At 37.6% G+C, this 21135-nt stretch overlaps 1 protein-coding gene across 1 annotated transcript in view; it reads left to right on the top strand.

The window, feature by feature from the left end:
- pde4d (phosphodiesterase 4D, cAMP-specific) overlaps nucleotides 1-21135 on the top strand; it is a 98506-nt gene that overhangs the window by 4886 nt on the left and 72485 nt on the right. Inside the window, exons 2-3 of the mRNA XM_079466852.1 lie at nucleotides 243-306; nucleotides 5115-5347. Coding sequence (XP_079322978.1) covers nucleotides 265-306; nucleotides 5115-5347 — 275 coding nt within the window. The 5' untranslated portion in view covers nucleotides 243-264. The remainder of the gene's footprint in view (nucleotides 1-242; nucleotides 307-5114; nucleotides 5348-21135) is intronic.

A 21135-nucleotide genomic window follows, 5' to 3' on the forward strand; every position in this document is an offset into this window, starting at 1 on the left:
TGAGATATGTAACACTGCTTAATGTGTGTGTTGGCACTTGAACTGTTAGTTCCAAGTTTATCAGCTTGGGACAACAAACTGACTAGTGGAAAGAATAGCACATTTATTCAAATGCAATCTGTGTTGCCAGCACCACACAAGATGCGCGCTGGTACTTGATCTTCTCTTTCATCACGAGATTAAATGCCTTAACTGGGGTTTACTAGAATTTCATAATATTTCCTTCTTCTCGTTAATTCCAGGACTTTAATCCGGGAACAAACAATGCAAGAGAATTCCTTCGGTGGAGAAAGTCAATCGGACAATGTAAGTGCACTGACACAATGGCAGGCAAATGTGTACCATTAATTTAGCAACAATTGCGCTATTTATTTTACAAGCATTAATTAAGCATGTGTCAAATAATTCACTGAATGATTGATTTGATATTGAAGGCAGTTAAGGCGATTGTTAGTCATGACTTATACATTTATAAACACATTTTAAAAGGCTGTATATAAACGTCTAAAAACAGAGATACTGAACCAGACAGAGCAGCTTTGACTGTTTGAAACTCGGAACAGATGGCACAGGTTGAAAAAGGATGATCTTTCACGACAGCGCATGTTGTTTCGTTTTGTAAATGAGGCAAACACCGGCAGAGGGAGGGTTTGATGCTGTCACCCGCTATCAAGCGCCCAAAGCATCATTTCAAACATTTCCCACAGAAGAAAGAGGGCATGCTGACTTAAAACGCAGTACCCCAGACATCACTCACAGCCGGTGGGATGCGGTGTGGGTTGTTTACAAAAACTTACCACAGGTTGGTGGTAGTAGTTAATGATCAGAGCTGTGAACCAGAGGTCATCCAAGGTTCAAACCTCAAGCGTCGCGAACTGGAGTGTTGTAAAGTTTCTCTTCCTTCCTTTCTGTGGCTTCCTTTATTATTCTGAAAGCCACCTAAACTTAACTTAAACTCAGCTGTCTCAAAGGGGTTACTCTTTATAGAAGTGTACTTGAATGTGTTTTGGATTAGAATAATGATCGTGATGAAGAATAACTGTAATATTTATAATATAAGTGATTTCTATTTCATTTTCTTTTTTGCATATAGGAGCGAACCTGTTGTCATTGTGATGTTAATAGTATATTTAAATAATTTAGGAAAGTAATACTTTCTTCGTGGGTTTGCTTCATGCTGTCTCTTTCATAGGTAAACGTTGTTCAATAAATGTGCACAGAATTCTGTGGTATAAAAAAAATGTATACTTTGAGACACATGTTGACTAAAGCAATGCATCCTTGACTGATCTTGATTTCCAAGAAAATTCTGAATTCAAAAAAATCTGTGATCAAAGCAAAAGAAGAAAGAAAATTCTGCTTTTGAAGCCTGCTTGTTGAATATCATCCAATCATTCTTGATAAAGTACCCTGTCTGGGTGCTGGTATGAACCCACGTGACACTGTAATTATTCCCTTCAAAAAATCACATTTACCAATCTTTCAGATGCAGTGGAGCATTACAGAGACATCAGTAATGATAATTAAAATGTTTATATATTCAACGACTCTGTGAAAACACTGATAATTGGATCAAGGCCTTTCTTATTTACTCACATATTTCGCACGAGTCGGCTGACGGCTTGCATTTTCCATTTGGACAATAAGAGTGTTATCCTGAATGGGAGAGAGTCTTTTGCTCTGTTGCTCTCAGCCATGGCTCTTTGACATTATCCTGTAGAATATAATGTTTTTATTCAGTTGGCATAGATGAATAATGTTTTAAAATAATAACAATTATTATTTTTATTATTTAATGAAATTGTTACAGTGTACACATAATAATCCTGACCACGTACAGTAAAGCTATCATTAACAATCATTGAATAGGACTGTGTAGTATAGACATGGAGAAATAAATGAACTGAACCCGTACAATTACAAGAAAGCGGGCACGTGACCGCAGGTGACGTAAACTTGAACGTCTCGCGACAACATTTAAAATGTCAGAGCGACTTCAGGTGTGAAATAAATTAAAGTAGTTATCGTGTAATATTTGGCCTAACACTCACTTGGCATTTTAATTCAAAATTCGAGGATACGTAGGCTACGTCGAGTATCTCACGGTTTGTCAACTCATCCCGTATAAGCGCGCGTGTATGTCAGGTAACGTACGCCCAAGTACGCAGGTAAACTCACGCATGCGCAAATACAAGCAAAACGTACGTCCACAAAACAACACAACTATTAGCACGTAAGTACGTGTGGTTGTTTGTTTGTTTGTTTTGCACACGTGTAGGTTTGTATCCTAGATTGTAATTGTAGGCTATTTGTGACTTAAATCCCAATAATAGCAAGTTCAACGCCTGTTTCACAAAGTTTCTTGTTTGTTTCGTGCGTGCGTGTGAACGAAGCACCTGTGCAAATACATGATAATCTCGTTTTCCGGCAGTTCTGCCAGTCCGGGAGCCGAGGATATGACGCATTTGTATACGCAAAATCCGGAAGTGAGTTAGCATTTTAGGACTTCCGGTTGCATCGCTCCAAAGTCTATGCTAGAAATGCAGAGGATTTGATCCCAGGGGATTGCACATATTCAGAAACAAAATGTATAATACAACGCAATGTAATTCGCTTTGGATAACAGCGTCTGCCAATGCATAAGTGTAAATTAAGTGCTTTTTACTTCTGCCAATTGCATTTTGGCTTCAAAAGTAACAAATGTTGTGTTACTTGTAAAGATGATCTGAATAGACAAAATGTGTAAACATCAAAAACTTCAGCCTTTTTATCTTCCAAAAGTCTATGGGAAAAATGCATAGGCTTTCGGTCAAGGGCAACCAGCGCGACGCTTAGTTCCCGGTCAAGCTGTCGTCACACTTGACTTTTCCCTCCATTGACTTCCATTCATACGAATGCGACAGACCTGAAACGCAAGCCAAATTTTGCTGTGTAGCAAAATTCAAGTTTGGTGAACTCTGGCCTGCGAATTCACACACTGCGTGATCTCTCGGTACAAAAATATGGAGGAATCGCACCCGCCCATTTTCGTACCACCGTCCGCACGATCTTCGCATGGTCAAAGTCATGTCTGACCACGGGTTTAATCCACCGTCACACTTGACTTTTCCCTCCAATGACTTCCATTCATACGCATGCGAATGCGACAGACCGGAAACCCAAGCCCGTCCAAAGATATTTCGTATTTGGTTGCGTAGCAAAGTTCAAGTTTGGTGGACTCTGATCTGCGAATTTGCATCACGTGAGTGCGTGAGACCAATAGAAGATCAAAACGTCACAGTGTAAACCTCTTGGCACAGAAATGTAGCAAATGGATATCATATTGTTACTTTCAAAGATTTCTTTGAATAAAATAAAAATGTAGCAAATGGAGGAATCTTTCTCGCCCTTTTTTGATACCAACGTCCGAACGAATTCCGCATGCTCAAAGTCAAGTCTGACAGCCTACAGAAGTATGTCATATCTGAGGTGCTGGATTGTTCTCAGTATTTTAAGCATGAAACCTATTTACCCATTTAAGAAATGTCATGTCATTCAAAATGGGAATAAATTGATTGCTTCTAAAGGCCATGAGGCGATTAAAAAACTGTTTGAGAGTCATGTTCACATGGGACCTAATGTTTGGCTGGCTGCATTGTCTTAATAAATACAATTCAGTAATTAATATGTATGAGATGTTAAGTTTAGCTGTGAATGGCAATCGCTGGAGACTTGTTTCTATAGTACAGGAAATTTAAAAAAGAAACTGAAAAAGAGAAAACACCCTGTAGACTTGTCTTTGAACACAGTGGTTACCGGTTATTTCAAGTGGAGACCTGTTTTTGATCAAAATCATTATGGAATCATTCATAACTTTCGGATAGTTGAGGTGTTTTTCATAAACTGTGTTTTAACAAGCAGCAAAGTCAGTGTCTAAAGGAGCATGAAGGGTGGAGCTTCTATGTGTAAATCAATGGGGATTTGAGTTTCTTGTGTTCAGGCTGTTTGGGGAAAGCTGGTCTCTCTGTTTTAGATCGATATCTATGAGGGTGCTTTCATGTGTCTTCACAGCATCTTGTCAATATATATATATATATATATATATATATATATATATATATATATATATGCGTGCGTGCGTGCGTGTGTGTGTGTGTGGTTGTGTGTATACTATATACACATTCATACACACACATATACATACATACACATATATAATCATACACACACACATATATATATATATATATATATACTGTAGAGAGAGAGAATCACACAGTGTGACACAGATATCAATTTAATGTTGTATAGCCATGCCATGTCTTTGAAATAAATTCCTAGTTCATAGGATAGACATTGCCTTTTTCTGAAACTGAGCTGCGCATTATTCAGTATATCCAGTACTACAAGACTAACAGGTTTTAAGACGTCAGTCATCCTCATTCAGCTGAATAAAGTGTTTGTTTTTGCTGCGGACTTGAAACATAAATGCTTCATTTTATTTAAAGGTGGAACTATTGTCTGAAAAAAGTGACAAAGAAAACAAGAAAAGCCCATTACTTTTTTTCAAGGGATTCTATTGTGCAATGCTGTAGGCCGACGTCGGAAATTGCAATGTCTAAAAGTATATTTGTTCAACAGATATAAATTAATTTAATACAAACCCTTAATCAGTTAATCGTGTAGCCCTCCACGGGTTAATGGAACACGGATGACTCATTCATTATGAGCTCATTATAAAAAGTATCAAATGATCCATTTAAAATTCACTTTAAATTGATCAGTTAAGCTTTGTGCGTGTAAATGTTGCTTTTTTTCTGTTGAGTAATTATTTAGCAAATCAACAATCACAGTCTAAAGCCGTACAGGAAAATAGAGCAAGAACTGCACTTTTGAATCGATTCTTATTTTTGGTAAAATTGAGTTTAGTTGTGTTGCTTAGATGTGAGCTTGATGCCCTCACGTATGATTTCATTCACGGATTCGTCGCCACTCAATTTAATGTAAATATGACTCACGATCCACTTCAGCTTGGGCCTTTTTGGTATTTCATAAAAGCCTCATACATAATGAATTCACAAAAAAATGCAATACATTTCTGGAAATGTCTTATTGCAACTTTCTTACTCTCGCAGGTCTCAGATTGTTCCCTGGAGTCTCCAGACTCATGTCCAGTGACCTGCATGGAACCCTTCATGATCCGCAGGCATTCCTGCCGGACGATCCAGCTGCCTCCTTTGGCATTCAGGCAGGCGGAGCAGTACTACTGTGAGAGAAAACCGGAGACTGAGACGTCCCAGCCGCGACCCACCAGCCTCCCTCTTAGAGCTCCCCCTCTTATTGCCATCACCTCTGCAGACACAAGCAGGTACTGAAATCGACCAGATCTCCCCCCCATGACGTGGGTTCACAGCAACAGCTTCCAAATGGAAACACCACACATAGAATGAACTCCAGACCTTTAGCATGCTTCATTTATGAAGACAATTTTTAAGGAAAAGCCCCTTTTTTTGGAACACAAAAGAAGATATTTTAAGAAATGTCTTTGTGATTATGTTGACACAGTTTAAGTCAATGGTGTCCAGTGTTGTTGAGTTCTTTAAAATATCTTTTGTCTTCTTTTGACAAAAGAAGGTCATACAGGTTTGGTATGACACGAGCGTAAATGATGCAAGAATTCCTTTTAACCATCCCTTTAAGAGTATGTCGTTTTTTTGCGAAGACATATTATGTACATTTTAGAATACACAAACTCACTTTAAAAAGTAACATAAAAGGTTAGAAAAACTTTATCGAAGTTTGACGCAATATAGTGGACCAGTTCAGTGGTCCAAAGACTGAATACAATCCAAGCGGAGCACCTAATAAAGATGTCTCAATCATAGCCAGTGACTCACGATCATCTTCAAAATATAACAATGATTGACAGTCTTGCCACCTAGAGACTGAGAGCGTGTCAATCAAGTGTTCAGTGACACGCAACATCAGCTCCCATCAATGGTACATCAAGCCCAAGAGACTTGTTTCCCATCTGTCGGTGGTGAAACTCTTTCAATATCCTAAGAGGCTTGTCTTCTAGGCCGATATTTTAAATATTTGTGTACATATTTTCCTTTATCATTTGGTAGAACGTGAGGCTAGCAGCAACAAGTCATGGGTTGAATCCACATTCAGAAGTTGGTGCAAGTAAGCTGTCTGTCGAATCACAAACGTATGAACGTAAACTTTAGTATGTCTAGCTCTAATAATCTGTTTTGCTATACAGCTTTGGTTTGTTGTTCTTATTGTGTTATATCACAAATCATTTCTGACTGATCACTTTTGGTATGGAGGTTTTCTTTGTTTTTTAGCAATTATCTGCTTTGCATTGCTTAAACATTATAGTACTAAAATGATTATATCATACTGCCCGCTGTTAAATTGCATCTGTTCTGGATATACCGGCAACCTTATTGTGCATGTGCATCATATTCTTGCTTTATTCTAGCTGAGAGGGTGTAATTCACGACTCTAGGTCACGTATCCCTCTTTGCAATTCAGTAAATATTCTAATAGGCTGACTTCAGTGGTTAAATTGCCTCGATTCTTCTTCCCCCTGCATTGCCTTTAATGGACCGAGCGCATTTATTTTGACACCTCTCGATTACACACACTTGTCTTTAAACTGCCTTCCTGTCATCCCTGTGTCAGAGACAGGACAGTCATTTCAACAATGCCTTGTTTTCAGTGCCTGCACTAAGTGTTGACTCGCATCCTATTTGATTGAAAATCGAAAAAGAGACAAGGACCAAAGAACAGATTTGCTGTCAAAAGTAATTTCATGCTTATAACTTCAGAATTCTGTGTGGTTGTTTAGTCATTATCATTCGCTCAAGTCAAACCGACACCTAAAGGATGCTGTCAGGACTACTCAGCTCTTGAGAGGAAACCTGAGACAGTGAATGTCGATCTGGCCGGATGTTCAAAGAGGTCAACCTCATCATATTAAAAACATATAATAGACTACTTCAGCCTGAAATGGGCGTAAAAGCAAGCAGTAAAGGTTTTCATAAATGTTCCTGATCTCATAATTTGGTACAATAATAATAACAGTCTAAATATATAAACACAAACAAAAAATAAGCAAATACAAAGTAAATTAGATTATTGATAGTATTAAGAAATAAATTATGTTCTTCAAAGTTACCTCTGGCACAGCGAAAAGCTCTTAGGCTCCTCCCCCCGGGCTGTCAATCAAACCGAACCAAATTAATATTGATCTCCTCCTCTCCCGGCATCACTTCTGTGAAGTGAAAGTGAGAGTACAAAGGTACGTTCGCCTTCTGGACGAATTGTTCGCTGCTTGAACGGACCGGACAGAATAAGTATATGATTGAAGACAGAAATTAGCAGAAAACGCATTTATATTCGCGAGGTTCACGTTGTTATGGAAATTACGAATGAAGCGCGCGGAAGCAGTTATGCATGCGCACCATGAAGTACAGGACAGAATGGAGCGACCCGGTACACCGATCAAAACTAGTCTTCTCAAGCTATATCTAAAGGATAGTGACTTTTCTGCAATTAGACACTTGGTGTATTTGTATATTTTATGTAGAATATTATAGTTTTCGTGAAAAATAGCAATAAGGCGCGGTGCCTCGTGAATGTTATCCAAGTTTCGGACAAATCAAATCACGCGTTGCAATAACAATAATCTCACACAAGGATAGTTGTGATATTTTTCTACCTTTCGTTAACATCGAAGGCAAGTATGGATGCTGGCAGCGAGGTTTCCACTATTGTTTCTCCTGGTGCCGATGTTAATGCCCCAAAACATCTTTGGAGACAACAGAGCCCGGTTCCTCTTCAGCTCCAGCACGCGCGCAAAAACCACCGGGTGAGACAGAGGGGCTTTTCAGACACCGAGAAGTACCTGAAACCCAGGACCATGGACCGGACTTATGCCGTTGACACCGGTGACCGTCCCGGTTTAAAAAAATCCAGAATGTCATGGCCATCATCCTTTCAGGGTCTTAAACGGTAAGAATAAGGTTTTTGTAGTTTCCCATAGTAAACAGTGCTGTTGATGGTTGTTTGGGTAAAATTGTAAAGGTGAATACGTTATAAAGTTTAACGAGAGAATGATCGTACATGTGAACCAAGGAGTGCGTAAAAGTGGAGCATTTGCATCGTATGCCACGTCCATCAAATAGATCACACGACATCGTAGAATTAGTCTCAAAAACAGCCCAATTTTACACAAGATGCTTAGTTTGTAGCCTTTACATGTTTTGCATTTCTGGTTTATGATATAGAGATATTTATAAAACTTTATGAAAGGCGTGCAATTGAATTTGGTGTTGGCATATTTCTATTGAAACAGGAAGCTCAGATGAGACATGTGAAAGGACTTGCACAATATGTTTGCTATTGGTAGTTGGTGGCAGGTTGTATAAGTAGAAAACATTGTATTGGACAAAAAATGTATACGCCCCTGCATACAATGGAAAATGTAAAAATAAGGAATCAATATTTTAGTTTTTTTCTGACAAAGAAAGACATTCATACAGTATAATATGAGATGTCTGATAAAACTGTAGGAATGTTTTAAAATTCAGGACAGATGTCCTCAATGCTAGCAGACTAAAAACAATCAAAATGGTTTTAAAATGTACATACATTTAAAAGATTAATGTGTCTGTTGAATATAATGTGACGCTTATTGGAACAGGAGGTGTATTGAGGTTCTTATAGATTTTTCTGTAATGGAAGAAACAGGATGATGTGCACTTACAGATGGATTGCAGAAGTAGGCAGTCAGATCCAGATCAGGGTCAGATAAATAAATAAGCAAATGGCCAAGCAAAAAGCTAAATGTGTTAGGTTATTCAATCCATATTTCTAATTAACCCAGAGCTTAAGGCGATGCTTCTCCTGATGAGTTCGTGCGTAAGAACATCTCACGTCTATTACGCTCTGGAGGACCCTGTGGAGGACTGTGTCCTTCACGGCTCTCCCTAGTTTTTGTGCATGAGAAATAAGATTGTTTACACCCATCACGGTCCAAATTCATTACTAGCTGAACACTAGACATTCACATTGAGTTCCCTGTTGGTCTGATACTTGGCAAGAAGAGACCTACCGTTCGAATCGTTCCCAGAAGGAAAGCAGGTGTTTATCAAAGTCTAAGTTAGGGCAGCGCCATGCAGATACACTTTAATTTGCTGGTAAAGGACTTAGTCAGATCTTATAACTTTCAGTCACGTTATGCAGTTAAATGTGTTTTGTTGATTTTTTATTTTAGTGATGTAATCGCACGACGTTGCATAGCCGTAAATGGAAATCTGTCACCTTGACAGCCATTGTAGTGCTCATTGTCTTTCCCTTTTTTTTGTCCTTTATTTAATTTCATTGATTTTATGTCAGCCCCTTCCTTCAGAAAGATCTCTCTGGGTGCCTCCTAATCAGCTCACTAGTTCAGTTGTCAGGGCACAAGATTCAGACATTTTTAATGCACATTGGCTGCTTACCATATTCACTTACTGTAAATGTCATGCTGTGTTCTTAAGTCTCTCAAGTCGCCAGAGGAAGAGCGTACACTGTAATCTGTACTTTAAAAAATACTTTTCCAAAATTTCCTCCACCCATGTGCATGTCAGGGAAAAAAATCATGCAAGCTTTTAAATTTGAAGGTCTGTTCACACCAAGCAGATTCCACACCGCATTTCTAATAAAAAGAATACAGATGAACAATATAATTGTGATGTGAACACTTTGTGATTTTTTTAAAACTGATGAATGAAATAACATTGAAAGCAAATCAAAATCCATTATAGTTTAAAGGGCTATGAAATGTTATCTTTCTGGTGTGCATGGGCCTTTTGAGTTATTTGAAGAGCTTTTTTATGTTCTTTTACTTTATTTTCTACAATGTTGTTTATAATAACCAGCTGAACTTTAATGCTCAAAATCCTAAATATTTAGAAAGTAAATGAGTCAATGGTGACTCAATGTTAAGTAAAACATTTTTTGTATAATAAATAAGTGTCTTTGATTTATGACATAAGTGTTCAGTGTAAACAAGAATGATGGGAAAACAATTGATGTAAATCTATTTTCTATCATTTTGGCAATAATTGCTTCATAAGTCCATTAAAACAAATTTTCTCATTAGTGGAGAGATGAATTTCCTATGAGACTCCTGGAGACAATGAAATTCAAGCCTCCCATTTAGACGCATTAAAACCGCGACCAGACTGCATGACTCATTTTGGAGCATTATCACAATTTTATTTTACTTTTTACCTTAGGTTTTCTGGCGTGACCAAATCAATGTTTTTGAGGATCCAGTCAATAATATCTAGGTTGCAAATCGCAACCAACCGCTCACTTCACCCCTCTCTTTCGAAACACTACGACATCTGACAGAACATGGTGAATTACATGCAAGGGGACCCGTGGTGTATGTAGATATAGCTCATTCTAAGGTAATAAAAACATAATGCTTTGTTGTGTGAAATCTTTATACACATTTTAAGACATAGCTATGTATATTAAATTGCATTTCTATCAATACATCATCCCAAAAATTACATACTGGACCTTTAATATAAGCGACTCAAGTGGCCATAACTCGGACAGTTATGAGTCCCTACGGAATAGTATTATACCCTTCAAATATCCATAAAGTCTTTAGTTTGATCACATTTGTAAAAGACAGATACGGCTTTATGGTCATTTCTGAAAACATACACAGCACGTGGGGGATATGGGGGGTTTGGAACTAAAGCATGTGCGCACCCATTTCTAACAAAACACAGACATATGACTCAGTTTCCACCATCCATGACCGCGCCATCCATCAGTTTCAAACTCTCCAATCTCCAAATCCAGCGTTATGTCCACCGTTTATAGAACATCCAACACTAAAATGCCGTGACCAAACAAACACACACCTTTCACTATCGCAATGGTAAGCGAGTCTTGCTCATCGGTTGACGTGTGGGTGGGCTATTTCTTTCACCATGGCGAGAATTGCCCAACAAGGACTAAGATAAGTTGTTAATACGAAACGGTTATGTTTTCATGTTCAACGTTCCGAAACCTATACGAACGCTGGGGGAGTGTATCGAGCACAGAAATACTACGTCCAACTCTTTTTGAGTTGACCATGTCAAGCAAGAGAAGACAGCGCATTTAACATTGTAAACAAGTCAGAATGCATGAAACACTGTTGCGTGCCCCCTGTAAGCAAATATGTTATCTCCACTCTCCTAAAAAGCACAGGTTAAATGACAAAGTTTGGCTGCATTGACAAAAGCTATAAGCCAATGGAAAGTAAAATCCTTTTATAAAGTGAGCTCTACTGTGTTGACCTAGAATATTTTCTCTATTAAAGAGAGAGTTTACCCACAAACAAAAATACGGTTAACATTAACTCGTCATTTCAGTGTTTCTTCTCTGCGAACACAAAAAGGCTTCTAGTTTTTCAATACAATTAAAATGAATGTTGGTCAAGAATCAGATTCAGTCTTTGACATTGACCTGACTTTTATGCTCATCTTTTAGTATTCGAAGAACTGAAATATAACATTGGTGGTGTGCTATTGCTTAGCCGTGTGTGAAGAACTGTGTGACAAGGGCCCCAGTGTAAATTATGACTGAACCTTCCTGCTGATAACCTTCTCTGTGCATTGTGCCAAGGAACTAGGGCAGGCTTGAAAGCATCCAATCTATGGTGGCCGATCCCAGGCATCGTATGCACTGGTCGATGAAACATACCCGTGATGTGAGCATGTGTGTATCCAGAAATGTTTATGCTTCAGTGATATGTTTTTGTGCACACTCTGACTTTGTCTGTCAGGAAGCATGTGTTTGGTTTCCAAAGCAGTCTCAGTTTCTTCACCGCTTCGTACACAGACACTCGGACAGCCAAATCCCTCAGAGACCTGATATGAATCATGGCACAGAACTGCCTGTGTTCGCAGACAAAGGTTTTTCGTTTTCCCGACACATGAACGCTTTAAATTCAGATCATTCCAGGTGCACATGGAGAGCTCACCATTAAAATAAAAAAAGTCCAGGAAGCTGGACGATACATAACATATTCTAAAATGACTAAAAGTGGCAATTGTTGTTCGGTTAAAATTATGTTTCCTTTTACGTTTTTCGGAGCCAACACATAACATTTCCAAAGGCTTAAAATATGCAACATTTAACGTAAAGCAGATTTAATATAATTGTCATGTCTCATGTAAGCTCCCATCAATAATGATCAATATGGTTCCATTTGTATGCTCTGAAAGGTTCATTTATACAGTCCACATTTGACGGCAGAGATTACTGATAATGTCTAGAGGCTTTTACCCATGATGAAGACTGCTGTCTCTCAGGAGCGCTTGATTGATGTGCAACAACTCCATGTTAATCAGTGATCAGAATGGATACAGATAAGCTCCTAGCTATGGTGTGGCTTAACATTAGTAAGTACATTGCAAAAAAGAAAAACGTATCTGAGAATTATAAAAGGCTGGAAACCCCTTTCTTTGGATAACTGGAAACATCACCTCACAGGGCTCCAGACCAACTTTTTGTACTAGGAGCACTGTAGCCCCTGACTGAAATTTTTAGGAGCGCAAGAAGAAATAATATATTGATAATAAAAAGACTCACAGAATTGACAATGTGCAGTTTATTTTCATCTCAGAGGGATATGACATTACCAGGGTCATACGGAATCTGCAGACGTTTTTATTTAATCCTGTGCTAAAACTTTGGAAAAATGATCTGTGTTCTCACTGAATTCTGTGGTGCAGTGTTAAATACGTTTACATTTGTACAGAAGTAAGTGTAAGTGTGTCAGAGTTCTAGACTCATTTTTCCCTTTCTCATTCGACCTTTTATAATGATCTCGGTTGATGAATCATTCAATTAATTTGTCGCTCTGTCTTTTAAAATAGTCGGCTGTAGACACTTATAAATCCAAAATAAATGCAAAGAACGTTTGGATTTGTTATTTTTTACAGTTGTTATTTAGTTTTATATATTGACTATGAAATGATCTGACAGAAATATAACATGTCACACTCTTCACAATCCTCCTTTATTGCCCTCTTTGCAAATGCTGTTATTTTGCCAATTTAAAAAAAATTAAATTAGCTAGCTCAAAACTCAAAATTGACTCCGAACTAAATTATTATATATGTAAATTACTACACATTGTCATAAATACATTGTTTAAATACGTAATCTTACTAACCATTCTTGTTAAATGGTCTAAGCACGCTTGTGTTCTGAGGTGTTTTGAGTGACTGATTTGATGGGTATTTCATGGGTTTACGAGTTCTTTCAACAAAATGAATCGGTTCAAATGAGTCATTACGTCACGTATCAGACATTAGCGGATGTTGACGCGCTGTTTATTTTTCACAGTTGTTAATACATCGCAAAAGATTTAAAAAGTTAACACAGAAAACTCTTCACTGGATGGGATTTCCCTTTATGTCAGCTGCATGTGGGAACACTTGTCAGGGAAGAAAGGGCAACATGTTTTTGAGAAAATGTTATTTATTTGTTTACAATTTTAGGTTTGATTATTAAATTGATCATTTGATTCTTCATTTTATTACTAATCGTCACTCCCGGTCCTCCATACACAAGCCCTCTGCTCGCTCTTTCCTGCACTTATTACGAGCACATCGTTCACCACTCATAAATTATGGAAGGTAAAAAAATCCATCAGAGCAAACAGCGAATCAAAGTAATGCGCTCACATTGTGTCTGTAAACTTGTCAATGATGAGCTGAGCTGTGACCGACGCTACGACAGCGAGAGACATCAGTCACCCAGCAGCGCACGGGTACAGCTCCGGACTCTCTTTCTAACACACACATAGGCCTATACTGGTGGGCTTGTCATCTGCTCATCTTTTCATGGGAAAAGGCATTTTGCACATGCGCATCAGTCTAGAGCCCTGCCTGAAAAGGTGTCTTCCAGTCTCGCTTGGCTCTGATTTGAATGTGTGGCCTATTATTTGTTTCAATATAGGGTTGCCATCTGGTACGCATAAAAAGTGTGGTGGACATATTGTGCCATTTCCTTCTTAGGCAGATGTGTTGTGTTCATAGAAGACGTAAATTAGACAGGTAGCTGACTCCTGAAGCATGGTTCAAATCACGGCTAACCAGTGGATTATATTAGGGGAGATACCCTCTGTAAAAGTAATTTCACCTGTCCCTATTGATAAATCAAATATTCCCATAATATTCATGACGGTTTTGCTAAGAATCGTCGTATAATATGTGAAATTCACAAATATTCAGAATAGTGTGATGACCGAAATGCGTGTACTTATTATGTTTCATAAAAGTTATGTTATCGAATTAGTTTCACAATTTTATGTGTGTGAGATAATAGCAAAGACTGATAAAATTGTGTTTCTCTTTTAGATGTATTGTTCACCCATAAAGAAAAATTCTGTCAACATTTATTTACCAAACCTGTATGTCCCTTTAAGCCAGTACAGTGCTAATTCACAAACATTCGAATCAATAGTATTTCTGTAGTGCTTTTTACTATTTAAGTTGCGAAGCTACTTTGCAGAAAATTCATTTTAGAACAAAAACTGAAAGTTATAAACAAACTACAGTTAGTTCAGAATGCAGCTGCCAGAGTTCTAACCAGGTCCAGAAAATACGATCACATAACCACAATTTTATCCACCCCATCACTGGCTACCCATTAAGTATCGTATTGACTTTAAAGTTCTTTTAATCACTTATAAAGCCTTAAAGGGTTTAGCCCCTACCTACCTAACAGAGCTTCTATCACACTACAACCCATCACGCTCTCTAAGATCTCAAAACGCACGGCTTTTGATAATACCTTGAATAACTAAATCCACCAAAGGGGGTCGAGCTTTCTCATACGTAGCACCTACACTCTGGAATAGCCTTCCTGATATTATTCGAGAGTCAGACACACTCGCCCAATTTAAATCTAGATTAAAAACACATCTTTTCAGCCAAGCATTCACTTAATGCAAAATATGCTAAATAAACCACCAGGAGATGCTGACATTAGATATTATTTACTAGAATAATTGGATTTATTATATAAAACACCATGTAGCGCGTTTTACCCTTTCTTGGGTTTTTCGTTTTTCCCCTGAAAAGCTGCTTTGGAACAATGCAAATTGTGAAAAGCGCTATATAAACAAAATTGAATTGAATTGAATTGAATTTGTTAAAAATTGGAAAATATATGTAAAATTTGCAATGATACCATGATTATGATTTAGATTTCACATTACAACCTGTAAAAAAGACTGTATGACTGTGCAGTCAATGACTGTTTTCATGGTGTTGTTAAGAAAGTTTGTCTTAATATACATCCACAGGCACCCAGTGAGCAAGCCAAAGACAATCGAGATAAATATAGAATGTCATAAAAAAATTGTTTTAGATATATCACCCGGTCCTACCTGTCACCTACAGTGGCGGCCACAATTATTGGCACCCTTGGTAAATATGAGCAAAGAAGGCTATAAAAATAAATCTGCATTGTTTCACGTTTTTATCTTTTATTTAGAAAATCTACAAAATTCCAACATTGCATTGAAGGAAAGCTATTTGAAGTAGGGGAAAATCTTTCTTCCATACATGTTGGCCACAGTTATGGCACCCTGGTATTTAATACACTCCGCAGCCTCAATTAAGAAAACAGTTCTGACTATTTTCTTTTCAGATCCTTCAAATCCTTCTTCAGTTCATCCCACTAAGTTTCTATAGGGTTCAGGTCAGGGAACTGGGATGGCCATGGCAGGATCTGGATTTTTGTGTTCAGTGACCCATTTTTGTTGATTTGGATGTTCGTTATGAATGTGCTGATGGACGATCTAACCACGACCCATTATATTATTTCTATAAGAGCAAGTCAGGTTTTGATTTTTACTGTTGGTATTTGATATAGTACAGGATGTCCAGAACCTCTGGTATAATAGTATGTTCACATCAATGAAGATCTGGTGGTATATTTAACTGTGGGCATGGGGGACTTTTTTATCCCTTTGTGCACCACACCTATCTTGTGTTATTGCTGCCAAAAAAAGCTCTTTCACATTTCATATGGCCAGTCCTGGTTGAAGTTCCAATATTGGAGGTTAATATGGTGGAGTATATTTTTGCATGAGAGCACAAGATTTGTTTCCTGAACAGTGTCCCAAACAACTTTATTGTTATGGATTATTGCCCTGATTTTGAAATGGGATTTTTTATTGTTTCAACTATTTCTTTTTAAAATCCATTTTGTGTAGCTCAACAATCTTTTGCTGCACATCAGAACTATATTCTTTGGTTTTATCCATTGTGATGAATGATTAAGGGGGTTTGGGCATTGTGTTACTTAATATTATTCTCCTGTAAAACAAGAAGTCATGAGTCATGTGTGTCAGAAAATGTAAATATGAATGGGAATATACTTTGGAGATATTTTACTCATAAGAATTTCTAGGGGTGCCAATAACTGTGGCCAGGGTGTATTAGATAAACAAAAAATTCACAATGTGATATTCCCCCCATTGAAATGTTGGAATTTTGTAGATATTTTTAAATATAAGATCAAAAGGAGAAACAATGAAGATTTAGCTCATATTTATCAAGGGTACCAATAATAGTGGAATGGACTTTACATCCTAACTGACTACCACCAAGAATCAGTTAAGTGTCCTATGAATCACCACTTGAAAAAGAATCTGACCCACTTCTCAGATAAAAAGAACTGAATACAGTCAAACATGATGTGATTAGTCACAGAAAAACAGGCACTTTAGGGGGTCTGTAGTCTTGAAAAGAAATTGATGTCAGACATGAAGAGGACTCAAGGGAACTAATGTCGCAGTCGTTTTTTGTTACCATTGTGGTCAATGATCACCGTACTAAATTTTCCTGGAAACTCCTTCGATTTTCTTTACCAATTATGTTTCTCTTGGGTGCAAGTGCACATAATGATTCTTCTGATTCTCTCAGGTATAAATGTTGTGTAACCGTGCCTCCGTACCACGCAGTCGTGTCTTTTTCTCTCGGAGGTTTTCAATCGGTGTTACACGACACCTTTGGAGGATTAGGTCTAGTCTCTTAAGCTCTGATCCCAGGGGTTGGTCTACCTGCAGCCTGTACCTCGCTCGGTTTACTGTGCTACTTTCCCTGGCAACAATAGAGAGCATACATCATAGCAGCTTAAGACTGGGTGGCGCAGTGAAATCCAATATATTTGAGATTTGATAGACGCTCGTTGTTTGCTTATGTTTGCTGAATGCGTTTACAAAAGAATAGAAAATAGCCTGGTTGAAGGATCTGAGAAACCTACCGACTTAATACAGGAGACTCACAGGTATAATTTAAAACGTAGCTGGGAAAATGAGTACACCGAATCTGAATCACTTTGCTGAATTCTAATGAAACTTGCTTTTCTCAAATTAATATTCATTCAACGACAAGGGAAAGAAAATAGCCCAGAGCCAGAGGTATAGGACAAAAGGATGTCAGAATAAAAGAGCATGATCTTTTTGACCTCACACACATGCACATTTAACATGGTTGAGTCTTTTTATTGCCTTGTTTAGTTTTTAAACTAATATTTTCTGTCCTATTGAACAATAACCCTCACGTAAGCTTTTTGCATTTTAATATTTATTTTAATTAAAACATAACATTTTTACTGTATACATGTTTTGGACCACTGACTGGCGCAGGTGAATTTTGATTTTATCACCCTGCGAGGGCATTTGATCCCAACCTTACGCACACATATTTACCTTCACAGCACAGTGATTTTTCTCTCGCACTGAGGTAATGTTGTGTGGGATTACAAGGGAACAGCTTGAGAGCGGTGGAGTGGATACTGGTTTGCGATTGGTCGCTCGGGTACACTCAGCATCAGTGTCTTGAGAGGTCACCCTGGCAAACAGCAGAATGGAAGGTTATGAAGAAGTGTGAGGTAGATATAGCCTTTTTTGTGGTTTGGCAAATAAGACGTCACATGCGTGTGGCACATTCACATATTTGTACGATAAGCTGAAATTGAATGTCATTCCTCTTGCACCCCCGTAGAAAAGAAAAATCAAAGTGAGGTCATTTTAATGTCTCATTTGTTTCTCCTGGACAGTATTATAGGAATACATTTTCGATTTTTAGAACTCGACCATTAAATGATCTGATCTACGTTGTACATGAATTTCCTAATTTTTATGAAATTTAAATAAATGTCATTAATTGGTTGACATCTTTAATGTCAACCAATTAAATGAAACATAACTGAGAAAACCCTTAAGTCTCGAAAGCTGTGAAAGAGCAACCTCTGTGCAATAAAATTTTACCTGACAATATTTCATCTGTAAATGTAGTTGTCATCGATTAAGGATACTTAAGAATAGATCGGCATCTCACGTTACCGCCATCCTTCCGTTAGGATGTAGGATATGTGTAATGTGGAAAACATTAGAACCTTATCCAGTGTCTCATGCAACTGCATTATGTAGAGGTCTTTTTCTACTTCATCTATGTGCAAATTGTATTTCAATGCTAGCAGCTTTTCCATGTGTTATATATGCACCTTAATGAAACATATTACAACAGCAAATGTGCTTGCCAGACCCTTTCCCACCTTAAAACAAGGTGACTTGGTTGAGATCTCCTGTTGAGAATTCACACAGAATTTATATATATATATAAATATATTGTCGGAGATCACTTTTGGCCATTACTGTATTTGTAGATAAGTGGCCCACATCAGTTTCCTGCCAGTGTGATCTTCTGTCAATATCATGGTATTGTAATATAATGATTTTTGTTGCAATCTTGTTTTTTCCTTCATCTTTATTGGGCTACATTACAAAGGCTCTAGACTTTAGATACAAAGTATATATGTGTTTCCCTCATTATGATGGTTCACTGTAGCCATCGTCAGATGCCAATTTGGTAGACATCACCCAACCCTATCAGCCGTAGTCAGTCAATAACATCTGACTGTTGACGTTTACGTAGAAAGTACACAGAGATACGCACACTGCCACCTTTTAATTCGTTCACTGTCATGTGAGAGAGGGGCTGTCAAGGTGCTGCACCCAACATTAAAGAGAAAGAGAGAGAGGCACTGAGCGCTCGCAATGCTACGGTGAATTAGGCTGTTTTAAATGGTAAAATATAAATGTAAATGGGAATCATGAAAAATCTATTCATGGTGGCCAGTGTTGATAGTGTGGCAGGCCGCAACGAATAAATCAATATGGGGAACAGACAACACAACAATATGTTTTTATGAGAAGTATGTTTTGTGTCGAAACTATGGCGGGTCAATTATGAATGGGAAACACTGTGTATATTATATTGCATTTCTATCAATAGATCCTCCAAATAATGACACGCATCACCTTTAAGTTTCACCAATGTACATCATGATGACCCTGCCTGTAAAAATCCAGTTTTCCACATAAAATCATCCCACATAATGTAAATTATATTAGGCTATAAGCCATGTCAAAGATTGAAATTATAACTGAAATCAAACTGATGCTGTTATCTCAGAATCAGATTACAAAACTTTAGCCTGGTTTGCACAGATTGGGTCGCAGCGCATATTGAGAAAATTGCAATAACCCTATGTTTTATTAGATCATGTATTTTGTGTCTTCATTTTTTATAATTATATCCTTTTACTACACTAATAACTGTCTAAAGAAATGTAAATGCTGCTTTGCAACATTGCATAATTATAAAAAGTGGTTTATAAATATGATTCAAATGAATTTAATTAAACACACCTTCCCCCATTCTGCAAGGTGACATTAGTTTGATGCACTGCGTGTACTGCATGCCCTTGCTACAGTACATACACAGTACATTCACACACAGCTTAGCTCCTAGTCAAAGTCATCCATACCTGTACGTACCCTTAAGGCTAGAAACAATAGCGCGGGTAATACCTTTTTGTTTTCCTCATTAGAAAAGGCCTGCTGGGTATATGGTCCCTCTGGATCAATAGCTCACAATAGCTTTCTCTGTTATGAGTGTGTTAAAGTAATTGGGGTAAGTGTAGATTAACGGTTAATGTCAATTCTCGAAGAGGCGTTTCTACATTTCTGAAACTGTCTGTCACTCACTGCTTTCTAAAAAATATCTTACTGCTGGTATGATGCTTTTTTATAGCTCATGGGACTTGAGGATGTTATCGGTTTCTTTTGACTGAAGTTTCAAAACAAATGTTTTTTCTTGAGAGAAATCAAAAGTAAGAAGCAAGTGGAGTGTAGAGCTTAAAATAATTGGAATTTCATATATATGTGAATATTTGGATATTTGACTTTTGGAGTTAAGGTCTTTAACTAAAACTAAAGATTACCAGGTGTTGGTTTTGGTCAAACAGCTGAGCAAAAATCTAAGTTTGCTCTTTATTTATTGTCCTTTTGCTTTCATTCGAAGATTTTCATTCCACTGGGTTAAGATTGTATAATACTACGCCAGTAGATATTTTTAAGCTGCCCCACAGGAGCACTTTTGCTGAATGTAGATTATGCAGATGAGATACACAGACCGTCTATATATCTCAATAGTTTCATTAGAAAGGCAATGAATATGTATGAGAAGCCAGCTCGATTGTTGACATCATTTCACGACTGCAACTTGTTTTTTTCTCATCCTTTGTCTGACCTATTCCACAATAATGTGAAAATGTAGCCTATCCCAGATTGGACAAAAACATATTTTTCTTTGTTTTACGGTGATCTGTGGGTATTAGGGGATATTAAAATGAGAACATGTTATGACTTACAATTCGAAGATTGGACATTTACATGTTTCGAGGAGGAAGAAACCTGAATTCAATGTACTTTTCCACGACCAATTTCCTTTTTCTGATTTGCAGTCTATTTGTCGTGTCTTCTTCTTTTTTCTCTCTGCCCTTTCTTGTAGAATTCCTTTCTCTCCTTCCCTGATGACCAATTACCTTGTCAAGGTAAAACCATCTGTGCTTTTTCAGATTGCTCCTTTATTTGGGAATGTGTGTTTGTCTTTCTTCTTTTTTACTTCTTGCCTGCAGATCTAAAACAATGTGCCCCGCTGGTAATTTATTGTACGTGTTGCATATTATTCTCTGGTAAATATGTCAAGCTTTGAAATCTGAAAG

This window comes from Barbatula barbatula, assembly GCF_947034865.1.
Source record: "Barbatula barbatula genome assembly, chromosome: 11".
Lineage (NCBI taxonomy): Eukaryota > Metazoa > Chordata > Actinopteri > Cypriniformes > Nemacheilidae > Barbatula > Barbatula barbatula.